General features: G+C 40.7%; 1 protein-coding gene across 3 annotated transcripts in view; it reads left to right on the forward strand.

The window, feature by feature from the left end:
• The window catches only part of LOC113520451 (ecdysone-induced protein 78C), a 44,774-nt gene extending 38,201 nt beyond the window's left edge, over positions 1–6,573 (forward strand). For all 3 annotated transcript variants that reach the window (XM_031911511.2, XM_052896642.1, XM_031911510.2), the window contains 5 exons: positions 212–478; positions 1,103–1,281; positions 1,866–1,979; positions 3,231–3,410; positions 6,170–6,573. In XM_031911511.2, the coding sequence (XP_031767371.2) occupies positions 212–478; positions 1,103–1,281; positions 1,866–1,979; positions 3,231–3,410; positions 6,170–6,421 (992 nt within the window). In that variant the 3' untranslated portion in view covers positions 6,422–6,573. The remainder of the gene's footprint in view (positions 1–211; positions 479–1,102; positions 1,282–1,865; positions 1,980–3,230; positions 3,411–6,169) is intronic.
• The last annotated feature ends 5,413 nt before the right edge of the window (positions 6,574–11,986 follow it).

The following is an 11,986-nucleotide window of genomic DNA, read 5'->3' on the forward strand; positions in this document are numbered from 1 at the left end:
TAATGGAGCGGGCGCCGATGAAGTAAAGTAAATATGGAGCGTGGATGATAGAACAATGTGCATGTCCGAATGTGATGCGCCGTCACACCTATTTTCCAATTGAACAGTCGAGCCCTCCGTTCGACGAATGCGACTCAGTTAGTGCGTTGCGTCGGGACATTTCGTGTGTGCGCCGCCAATGGCGGCCGGCTAATGAGGTGGTGGTCACCAGCCGTGCGCTACGGCCGCGTGCCGAAGCGGCCGCGCGAGGTGGCGGGCGCGGACGGTGCGCAGGAGCTGGCGCGCAGCCTGAACGCGGCGGCGCCCGCGGCCGGCGTCGATGGCGTGCACCCGGACGCGCTGCGGCTGAGCGTCGCGCGCGAGTTAGCCAAGCCGGTCACCGCCGCGCACCGCGCCAACAACACCTACACCGAGGAGCTGCGCCACACGCTGCTGCACCGGGCCATCGCGCTCGAGGTCGACGACTCCGACAACGAAGGTCAGCCGTGCGCACGCACACACGCACACACCTTCGACACACACGCACACGAACAGCGTCCATTACACAATTGTCCTACTTGATAACTAAAACTATTCCCGATATCGTAATGACCTCTATCAATATGTGTTTTCCTATACATGGGGAATCAAAAAAGTGCACGCCTGAGTACTCTATGATCTTTCGTAGTGTACGCACTGCATAGACTTTGATATACGAGTATTTGTACATTGAGAAATGCCGCGCCATTATTTTAATAACCGAATACTAACACTGTAATATACCTGGTCGATGATAATGGAATGGTAACTCCGCCTGCGCGCACGGTATACCGTTAGCTTACTTATACGCTGGCGGACCACCAGAGAGGGATGATGGGTGAAAATGAAAAGGCGGGTCAGCTAGCCTATCGTGATGGATACACCTAGAATTCAGCACGATGGTTTCGAAAAGGGACCCGGGGGAAGTCAATCTGTTAGGGTATATTGTTAGCAATAGTAGTAGTAATCCTTATCACCCGCTATTGCTGACTACTAGAAACTTGTGCTGTGATGATTGCTTCAAGTATTGAGCAGAGTGGAGCGGTGGATACGCACGTTCTGATGAGTGTATGTGACACGGAAGGGAGCGGCGGCGAGGAGGCGGCCAGCTCGACGACGGACCGCGTGACAGACGCGCGCTCGGTGCTGTGGTACAACGTGGCGCTGCGCATGACGCCTGCTGTGCAGCAGGTCGTCGAGTTCGCCAAGCGGCTGCCGGGCTTCCACACGCTGCCGCAGGACGACCAGCTCATACTCATTAAGGTACTCGCTGCTCGTCCACGGCCCGCGCGGCTCAACCACGCCAGCGCTCACATTTTATTAGCGATGCCTTTAATGAGCACTGCAACGATTTACACTGTACAGCTACGTAGTTTGCAGGCACAAGTTTACACCGATCACATTAGTTTTACTCTTTTTAATTAATGGTATCTCTATTAGAATATTACTTCATCTGAGGGCCTCGCTACTCGATACAAACTGTGGTTACCTGAAAGATTATAAGATTTATATTTATTTTTTATATTTCAATAGGTATAAATTACAGAGAATTAACAATGTTATTTTATACAGTACAATAATATTTTGTTCAAGCTAACCCTCCAAAAATATGCGTGCACAGCATGGTCAAAACATAAACACACATTATATTATAATAAATGCAAGCTATGCGAATGATTGTGTCATTTCCAGATTACACGTAAACGCACTTAGCGAATATTACATATTAGATAGTTAGGGCATGCAGCGAATTCCATAACAGCGGTTCGCATAGGACCGCGCGTGTGTCCGAGCGGCACACGAGGCACGCCTGCCAGCCGCTAATAGCCGTACTGTTCGTGTTGCAGCTAGGCTTTTTCGAGGTGTGGCTGACGCGCGCCTCGCGGCTCGCCACCGACACCAGCATCGTGTTCGACGACGGCACCGCCATCTCGCAGGCGCAACTCGAGATCGTGTACGATGTGAGTTGTAGTTCATCTCAATTGTGGTCAATATCTAAATAAGTCCTTTTTTTCCATCAACAACAAAAAAAACATAAACTCAGTGTCATACATTCACAAGCAATTGATGGTCATTAAGATAGATGGTTTGTGTATTAAGGAAATTTTGACAGGAATCAATTTTGGAAAATTTCTTTCAACCGACTTCAAAAAGAAGAAGGTTGTCAATTTGATTGTATTCTTGTTTGTTTGTTCCCTCGTAACTCGATCAGTTCTAAATGGATTTAGAAAATTCTTTTTTTATCTGAAGGGATGTATTATACTTACAAATATTGTTGTGACAATTGATAAACTAAAATTGGGTTTTTTGGGGGGTCACAATCTTTACTATGATATCCCGAGCGATAACTTAATTTGTATTTATATTGTATTTGCTCGTACGAGATCGCCACTCGGTGGCCTTAAATTTCTATCGGACACCAGCTCTTTGAGAAATGTGACTGACGCATTGATATTTACCTCTTAAACTGTTTAAATTGTATTTGTGCACTTTTACATTTATAATACAATATATGTCATACGCTAGTCATCTATGGGTACATATAAAAACGTTTGTCCTGACTCACTATCAAAACACGAACAAAATTACTAAATCGAGAAAGCTGGAATTTGGAACATAGGTTTATTTTATAACGCCAGCATCCGATGAAAAAGGATTTTAGAAAATTTCAACTTTAAGGGAAACTATGACACAGCATGGGCGAAGCCGCGGGCAACAGTTAGTGTAGTAGGTGGAGTGGCAGCATAAGTTAAATCGCTTAGCCTGGAACACCAGCAAGTGTCGTGTCGCGTGCCGTGCGCCGCCACGCTCCCGCCCGCCGGTGCTCGCCACGAGCGAATAAGTATCGGGACTGGATTTTAAAGGATTCCTACCTATTTCAAATTCATCTAATTGACAGTTTTATAAAACATCCCTGAAGCTGTAAATAGCGGTTCATCTAGATTTTCATTGATACCAATTGCTGACTTTTTTTTATTAAATTCCAGAATTATTAAATTAGAAAGCACGTGTGAAATGATATCTAAATCGAGCCAAACATTTCGTTCCGGATATCCGCACGATTTCATAAATAGAATTGTGTGAAGTGCACGAGTTGCAAATATTCTTGATTCGTTTTAGACTTTCCGGCCCCATTTCCCAATGTGAATGTTTGAGCACGTACGAGAACGAGCCGGCGGTGTGTTGCATGTGCGCGCGGCGCCGGCGGGCAGGGCCCGTTCGCGGCGGCCGCGCTGGGCTACGTGCGCTCCATGGTGAAGCTGAAGATGACGGAGGAGGAGATGGCCATGTACACGGGCTCGCTGCTGCTGTGTCCGCACCGCGCCGGCCTCTCCGACACCGAGCGCATCGCCACGCTGCACCGCACCATCAGCGACTCGTTCCACCACATCGTAAGTACTGCCCTCCGCCCGCCGCAGGCTCGCGGTCTGCACCTCGAACAATTGGATTGACATATCATCACTCTCGTCCATTCCGTTTGACGTTGAAGGTTGTTCCGGATTTTTGTTCATTTTAATCCTACTTAAATTACTTACTTAATCCGCGAACTCAAAACGGCAGCTTAACTTTAGGCATCTATGCGTTCACTACTACGTACATGCGGACAGAAATTTTACGCGACGCGGGGCTTGAATTCGTCAAGCAGAACGAACACTATTTGATACTCTGTTATTTTAATAATATTGACGCTTTTCATTGCTAGCACGTGTACTCATCCACGGGTACACGGGTACTGTTTATATATAGACCAATATCATAACATTTTATAATAATAAAAACAGTTTTGTAGAAGGGAACTTCTAGTATTCTCTATACTTATAAAATATTTTAATTATTAGTAATATAATATTTATGCCGTGTAGTCCCGGCATAGAATGGGCCACGCCTTCCTTTCCCGTGGGTGTCGTAAGACATCTCTTATGACACCCACGGGAAAGGAATAATGGAGGGCGAGGGATGGATATGGCAACAGCGTCCCTCTTAAAAATATGTCTATAGCCTAAGTGCGGTTGCCATTCCGTTTGCAAAGCGTGCGCGAGGCTGAACATACAGCAGTGGACAGTTAAAGCCTGATATGATGGTGATGTAGTGAGATGAATAGTAATATTCGAATGTAACCGGCATCATCACATGATGATGTAAATAATCCGAGTAGAGGCGGCAGTCACGTACTTTCCTTTGTGAGTGTGCCGGTGCCGACGAATTGCACCCCACTTCCTCCCACTCAAATAAAGTTGTCACTAATTTGTACTCATTTAAATCATTTTTGTCGTGCTATACTGCACATTATTGTATTGATAAAAGAGGCCAAATAAAAAAAATCAAAGTTATATTATTACTATAAAAAAAAGCCGGTCAAGTGCGAGTCGGACTCGCGCAACGAGGGTTCCGTACAAAATAATCAAGTTTATTTTTTTTATGAAATAATTACAAATTTACAGTTTTCGGAATCAGATTTTTTACATAGCTTCTTGCTAAATTTTATTACTCTAGGTCAACGGGAAGTAAATGGAACATTAACGGTCGCATGTTTTGATTGCGTCGATTTAGAAGCTTGATTTTTCCACTGATTTAGGAGATTGCAGACCTGAGTATATGATATTAATTTCAACTTGATACCTCCACGCGTTCCTAAGAAAAACAGACGAACGGACCACGAAGTGATCTCATAAAAGATGCGTTTTTTCCATTAGAAGTACGGATTCCTAAAAATTAATACAATTTTGTGAAATATTTTTTTAAGTTAATATAATATATATATATATATATATATATATATATATATAATACCATTTTGTAGTTTACGATTACACAGTTCCCTGAGTGGCGCAGAACTGCGCTGAATAAAAAAAATCAGTTGTCAAGGGCGCCCCTAGCGACTGATACTATATGACTATTAAATTGGCCGTAACGCCACTTGTACGGTAATGTAGAGGAATATTCTACTGTACTACCTATTTCTTATTCTTGTGCTACAAAACGATGTACTCGTGACCTTCCAACTCATCATCAGACCAGCTCCCACCATTGTCACTGACTGAAATTATATAGACGGATGGACAAACGGATACACAAAAATAAATAAAGCTAAATAAATAAATTGTTACTCGTACGTTGATATCTAGTTTGGTACCTCATTACCAACGAATCAAGAAGTGTCAAGGTACGAGAATATTATTTTACAATGAAATTAATGCTTTTTAATGTACACAAATAAATAATGAATGATTCTATGTATGAAATATTTTAACTGCATCCATTTTAATTCGAAAAAAGAACTAATTTTGTCGAGCGGCACAAATCCGTCTCTCATGACGGCGCTCGAGCGGCGAATGTGACGCTTCCTTGGTATTTTGTCAATATTATGTGTAATAATAAACCAGGGGAAAATTACGCAAAATTGAACCTTACCCCGCACGCTTACGATTTATCAGAAAGACCAAAATACGCATATGATAAATATTTATTTTGTGGGCTTATAATACATGTTTCATGTATTATTTTCATTATGCAATGCCTGTTTTGTTTAACGATATTTTGCTACCAGAAAATGCAGCGTCATAGTGACAAGAAGTTACAAAAAATATTTTTTTTATATATATTATATATTGATTTTAAAAATTTGACTATGATATGAGTAATATAAAGGGTGTACTTTAACTGTAGTTAAAATAATATATAATATCGAGTGAAGTATTTAGTCTAAATTTATAAATGGCTTAATTGAAGCTATAGGTAATAATATAAATGTGCAAGTTTGTATATAAATGTTATTGTATCACTGTAACAAACAGACACACAGATTAGGGAAATTTATATTATTTTGGTATGGAATCCTTAAAGGAAAAAGTAGTTTTTTTTATGTTCGTTCGTTACCCTATAACTCCGTTAGTGACAACTAACGGAGTTATACCGATAACCGATCTCGAAAATTTTGTATCTTATATAATATACTTACAGGCTGATCCTATTGAAATTTTATCAAAATTGGTCCAGAACTTCAGTTTTTAAATAAAAATATCTTTGTGCCACAATAGAAGTCGGTTTTTTTCTTTTTTGTGGGGCACAATTTTAATAATGTCATTTATAATTCTGGACTGCGAAACATAACATAGATCGTATCACTGACTGGGAGTATTCCCACGCACAGATACTGGCGGGCGAGGGGAGCGAGGCGAGCGACGCGTACGCGCGCACGGAGGCGTTCGCGGCGGGCGTGCAGCAGGTGCGGGCGCTCGGCAAGCGGCACAACGAGCTGCTGGCCTGGTGCCGCGACCACTGGCCGCGCCTCGTGCTGCCGGCGCTCTTCTCCGAGATCTTCGACATCCCCAAGTCGGAGGACGAGGACAACGCCGACCCGGAGCGCGCCGCCGCCGCGCCGCCGCTCGACGCGCCGCTCTAGACGCGCCGCCCGCTCGCCAGCCTGCACGCCGCCCCGCCGCCCCGCCGCCCCGCCTACACTCGAGCGACACGTTCCCATGTCGTCGCATACAAACATCGCCGAACGCAAACAAAACGACAAATAGCCATATAAATATCCAATTTGAAACTATGGCGAAGGGCTAGCGAGGTTCGGCAGCGAGCGAAGACGTCGGCGTGTGAAAGTGATCGTGGCTATACCTCTTTGTATCAGACAATTCAAAGTGTATATTTATATGTATGAACTGTACTCTCCGATATTATTATGTGTAAATGGAGCTGTATCGAGCCCAAACACCGTTTCTGTGTACCTACGAGTCGCTACTGTCCCGGCGGTGGGTACCCGAGCGCAGCTTACAGCCGGACGACGGCGGCCTGCGCACACGACGAACTTTAGTCCGCGGAGAACAACTTCCTCCGTTGTAACCTACGGGAAGGCGCCACAAGGTGACACGCACACCTCACCTCGCCACCTCGTCTGCGCAAGCCTGCAATTGTACACTGTTACATAAAACCTATAATATCTTATCTACTATATAATAGAAATAACGTTAGTTGTGTTCACATTACGTCACCTTGATAAATAGAAATTTAATATTAATATAACTATCTATAGAGCGAATGGTACGTACGTAGTCGATTGAAACGTACACCACCGCAGGGTCCGAATCGGTATTTCAGGATTCTGACCTCGAGCGCTATACTGTAGGCCGCATGTATCGCCACGCCCTCTAGTTTGTTACTACGACCTCTCTAATAGTCTGCGTGCTCGTCAACGTCGACCGGGATGGACGAGGAACCAGTGGACACTGCCTGGGTGTTGTTGTGGTGCATATTGAAACACCTCATCTCCAGATAGTTTTCCATAACTTGATATGAAACTGGCAGTTGGAATGCAATATAGTTTTAAATATTTAGCATAGGTATTTCACATGGATGATAATTATCCTTACTTACTTTTTTTATGGGTGAAAATGAAATGGTAACCCCGCCTGCGCTATCAGTATACACCGGCGGGGCACCAGTGAAGGATGATAAGTGAGGATGAAGCAGGTCAGTTAGTTCATCGTGACGAATTCAACAAGAGTTAATTACGATGGTTTGATGGTTCCAGGGGGGACAACGTGGAGGTCGGTTGACAGGGTCTATTTCTCTCGCCCTATGCTTACATGTGACAGTAGTCGAACTCAATGTATTTGAAGGATTTAATTTAATACTCCAGAATACTCGAAATATGAGAAGGATCGAGGGTAGTATAAAGAGAATACACCTACACATATATAATTATTTACTACATATTTAATTAGTACCTTAACTAAGATATTATAACATTATTTTTAAATACTTAGGTACAAATTACGGTGCAGGAAGACTGTTCTAATTATAATATGTTGTACATATAAATAATGTAATAGCTATTCGTTTGTTTGTCCTTTAACAATTTAAGAATAACACTATGCAAGTATCAGCTTCAAAAGTAGAAATTCCAGGTGGCTTACTTCTCTATTACATTTAGTCAAAACATTAACGGATGATATTTTTTAACATTAATTTTATGATTTCTTTTCACGTTATGTTCTTACACTTAAAAGACATGCCTACATTCGAGATTTGCAGCAGTGGATTGTGTTTTACTATGAACAAGGAGTCTTCACACGTCAGAGGATTACGTAATGGCGTGCTTCTTTATTCCTTCGAAGTGTGAAGTCTTACCTAAACATTAGGTGAAAGCGACGTTAGCCGACAGTCAGCGGCGCCACTATGGACCTGCGACGATGGGAATAGGGAACTTCATGTAAGCAGCGCCAAGGCGGTGTTACCGAATTATAATATTTGAAGGACATCCTTATATGCGTTCAAAGGTTCTTTTCCAGATATTTGTAGATTATTACTTTGCCTAAGTGTTATATATTATACTCGTATTTATTTTTGTTTAAAAGTATATTTGTAAGCTATTCAATATACAATTATGTTATCCTCCGATAGTTAAATATTTAAAATGTACCTATTTCAAAGAATTTAAGGGATTAAGTATTACATAACACGCACACGTGTCACCAACAGCCCGTGTCTGTACGTATCTACTTTTATTTAGATTAAGTTGCTTTACTACTGGTATCGAGTTCGAGAGACTAAAAACAATTTTTAATAAATATTTTTTAATCTATTGCATTTTTATTTTAGTAAAATATTTACACTGTCTTAATTTTCAATATTGAGACAGAGAATTTTATTCAATTTCTGCCCATCAAACTTTATTTGGTTGACTAGTGGCAACCGCTATAGTAGCCAAGTGGTTCGTTATTCGCATCATAATACAGTGGCGCCACCTGTTATAATCTCTACAGTTTCCTAATCTGATTTGAATAGTGATGAGCCGAGTTATATTAACTCGCTTACTAACTCGAAAACTACATGGAATTCGGTTACACGATACTGGAATCAGAATCAGAGTAGTTGCAATAATCGAATACTAGTCCCATGTTTATAATAAGATTTTAACTGGTTTTGATTCTATTTCATCACTATACTCACCTTAATTACTAAAAGATAAACTATTAAATAAACTGAACTTTTAATATTTTCATTAGAAGTACGCCGCAAAAAGTATTCGAGTTTGATAAAGTATTCGTATATCCATATAGGTAAGTAGTGAAGTAATCATCCTAATCCCCTAACTACAGGCAGGCTTCTATTTTTTGATTAGTTCCAACATACCCAAATACCAAACAAGGGCAACTTAGTTGCGCCTGGAAACAGAAATTAATGTTTAAAATCAATAATATATTTGTTGACTTGAAAAGTCTGGCTGACTGGATGTCTGATATTAAACAGACTGCTTCTCTTTGTACCATATGTTCTGCCGCTGACGGACTGTTCTATCGGAGTGCATTCTAAGGAATTGTTCGAAATAATGCCCACAGACACCTTTTATCACCACGCCGCTCGTAATGGATAGAGACTATATCCTTACACGCTAGAACCAAAAGAAGAAACGTTTATAAAATCTAAAATTCTCAAGCATATAACTGCACATAATATAATTAACAAGTTTGGATGTCAAATTGGCATAAGTACGGCGGAAACGATGGAAACTCTTATATATGATGTTCTAAATAAATTGAATGACATAAAAAAGGTCGCGAGGATTTTTCTAGATTTGACTTTACCTTTTGATACAGTTGATCATGACATTTTTTTTTAAGTAAACTATTATGGTATATATGGACAGGCACTTGAACTAGTAAAATCTTATTTTAATAATTGTAGACAATCAAAAATATAGAAAATAATTATGAAACATCACATATGTACATCGAAACTGACGGTTATTAAAAAGGGCGTACAGCAAGGCTCCATATTGAGTCCAATATTCTGCACTTTATTTACCAACGACCTAATAGATTATATTTATAACTCATTGAACAATGTTGAATTAGTATATGCAATAGTAAACGAAGTAAAGTTTCTTGGTGTACTGATTGATTCAGCATTGAACTGGAAAAGTGAATTGTACTCCATCGTTAATTGCGTTAGTTCAGCGTGCTATGCTAGTATAGTAGTTAAGAAGTTTAAGGGACGTTCTAACTATAGATTAACTCGATATTACTCATTAGTATTCTATAAAATCGAAACTTCGATATAGTAGTCAATTATGAGAAAATAGTTACAATTATAATATAGAAAAGGCTTTTACATTACAAAAAAAGTCAATAAGCATAATCGCTCGTATTCCGCAGTGGCAATCCTGCAGGGACTTTTTTTTTAAATATCGCATACTCACAGTGTCCAGTTTGTGTGTACCGATTGTCGATGTAAATTTATTTATTATTGAACTCTTTATTGCACCATAATTTTTGTTATAAATCTATCCAGATATGAAACGGCACAAGAAAAAGAATTGCGTACAAGTTCTAGGCGTAAAGATATTAATGAGCGATATACAACCGAGCCTGAATATAGTCATACATGGAGCGCAATTACAAAGAAAGAAGACTTATTTGTTTATTACATTGTTGATTTGTTAAGTTGTTGTATGTTTGTTATTTTGTACTTATATAATCTTAAAAAATATCAAATTCAACACAATGTAATATTGTTATCGAATAAATTGAGTTAAATTGAACCTTATGGTCGCGTACAGTGCGGTTTCTGAGGAATTTCCTCCCGCGAACGATTAGGCTGCAAAATAGGTTGCCTACAGAGGTTTGCCCAGGACGCTACGGGATGGGATTCTTCAAAAAAGGTGTATTAAGAGTTGTTCATAGTCGGCAACGCGCACGTGCCAACCTTAGTGTTGCTGGAGTTAAGTATGGTGCCACCACTCTCTTATTTGCCGCGGCGCGTTCTTCTTGCTGTCCTGCGTGGCTCCACTGTTGCTCTTCTTATTACATTTATTCGCTCAAAGATCCCCGTCAAACCATAGCCCGGACGTTGGTTTCTTCACGTGACATGTACAGCGATTTTTATCGATTCGCGACTCGTAATCCAACTACAGGAATTCTGCCGGCCGCGGCAATAAAGTGAGTGGCGGCGAATTTCATAATAAAAAAGTATATTCACTATAAATTTTGTGACAGATTGACTGTCCTAATACTGACAACTCCATTCTAAGACTGATTACACGGCCTTATATACTAAAATTATAACTAAGCTAAGTACAATTATATGTGCTGACATAATATGGAGCTGAGGCGCTGGTGAAGCGTATTTAGGGTATTTCATCATACTCAATTCAGTCTAGCTTTGATTAAGTGGTCGTTTACATTCAGACAGACCGTATGTGCATACGGTTTTTGCCACTTTATGAATATACCAATATTCCAGTATCCAGAGAGGACTACGGCATTTAGTAATGGGATCCGACGAATACTTCGCTAACAATATGGCAATATTTTGAAATAAATTATCCTAATTTATAATTGAAATTTCTCATATGCCACTGCATATGGTAAGTTTTAATTATACTTATTAATTAGTACCAATGTACTAGAGGGATATTTTGTTTAAAACTTGTTACATGTACGAGCATGGTTACTTCTCTCTCTCGATCGTTTCTGCAGCAGCTGCGCTCGGTAGGCTGTTTCGGTTTGAAGAGAGAGTTGTCATGTAATAGTTCAGTTGGTATAGAGGAATAACAGTTTAGTCTTCAGAAATCGCAACGCTCTTCGGGCGCAGTACGGACGTCGGTGTATGATGTGATGGCTACGCTGGTGCTCATGCTGGTATAGGCGACGGTTACCAGTTTGCATCAGGTGGGTCGTCTGCGACTCCAACATGTATGTTTATATATGTTCTGCACAAGTCACAGCATGTTGCCAAGCCGAGTGTTGTCTCAAGGGCTTATCATTATTAAATGGGCTTGATGTGATTATTTCTATTAATATTTTGTGAGGTATTTATGCTGTCTCGTCAAATAAAAAGAAACTATTTATTTTGGATAGTTTTTATGCGACACTAAGTATGTCGTGATCTTCGTTTGGTCTTACGTGTCGAGATGATATAGAAAGACTGCAAGCGAATCATCTAGAGGCGAGTCCCGAGTTAG

Source organism: Galleria mellonella, unplaced genomic scaffold (genome assembly GCF_026898425.1).
Source record: "Galleria mellonella isolate WM207_F2 unplaced genomic scaffold, CSIRO_AGI_GalMel_v1 utg33, whole genome shotgun sequence".
Lineage (NCBI taxonomy): Eukaryota > Metazoa > Arthropoda > Insecta > Lepidoptera > Pyralidae > Galleria > Galleria mellonella.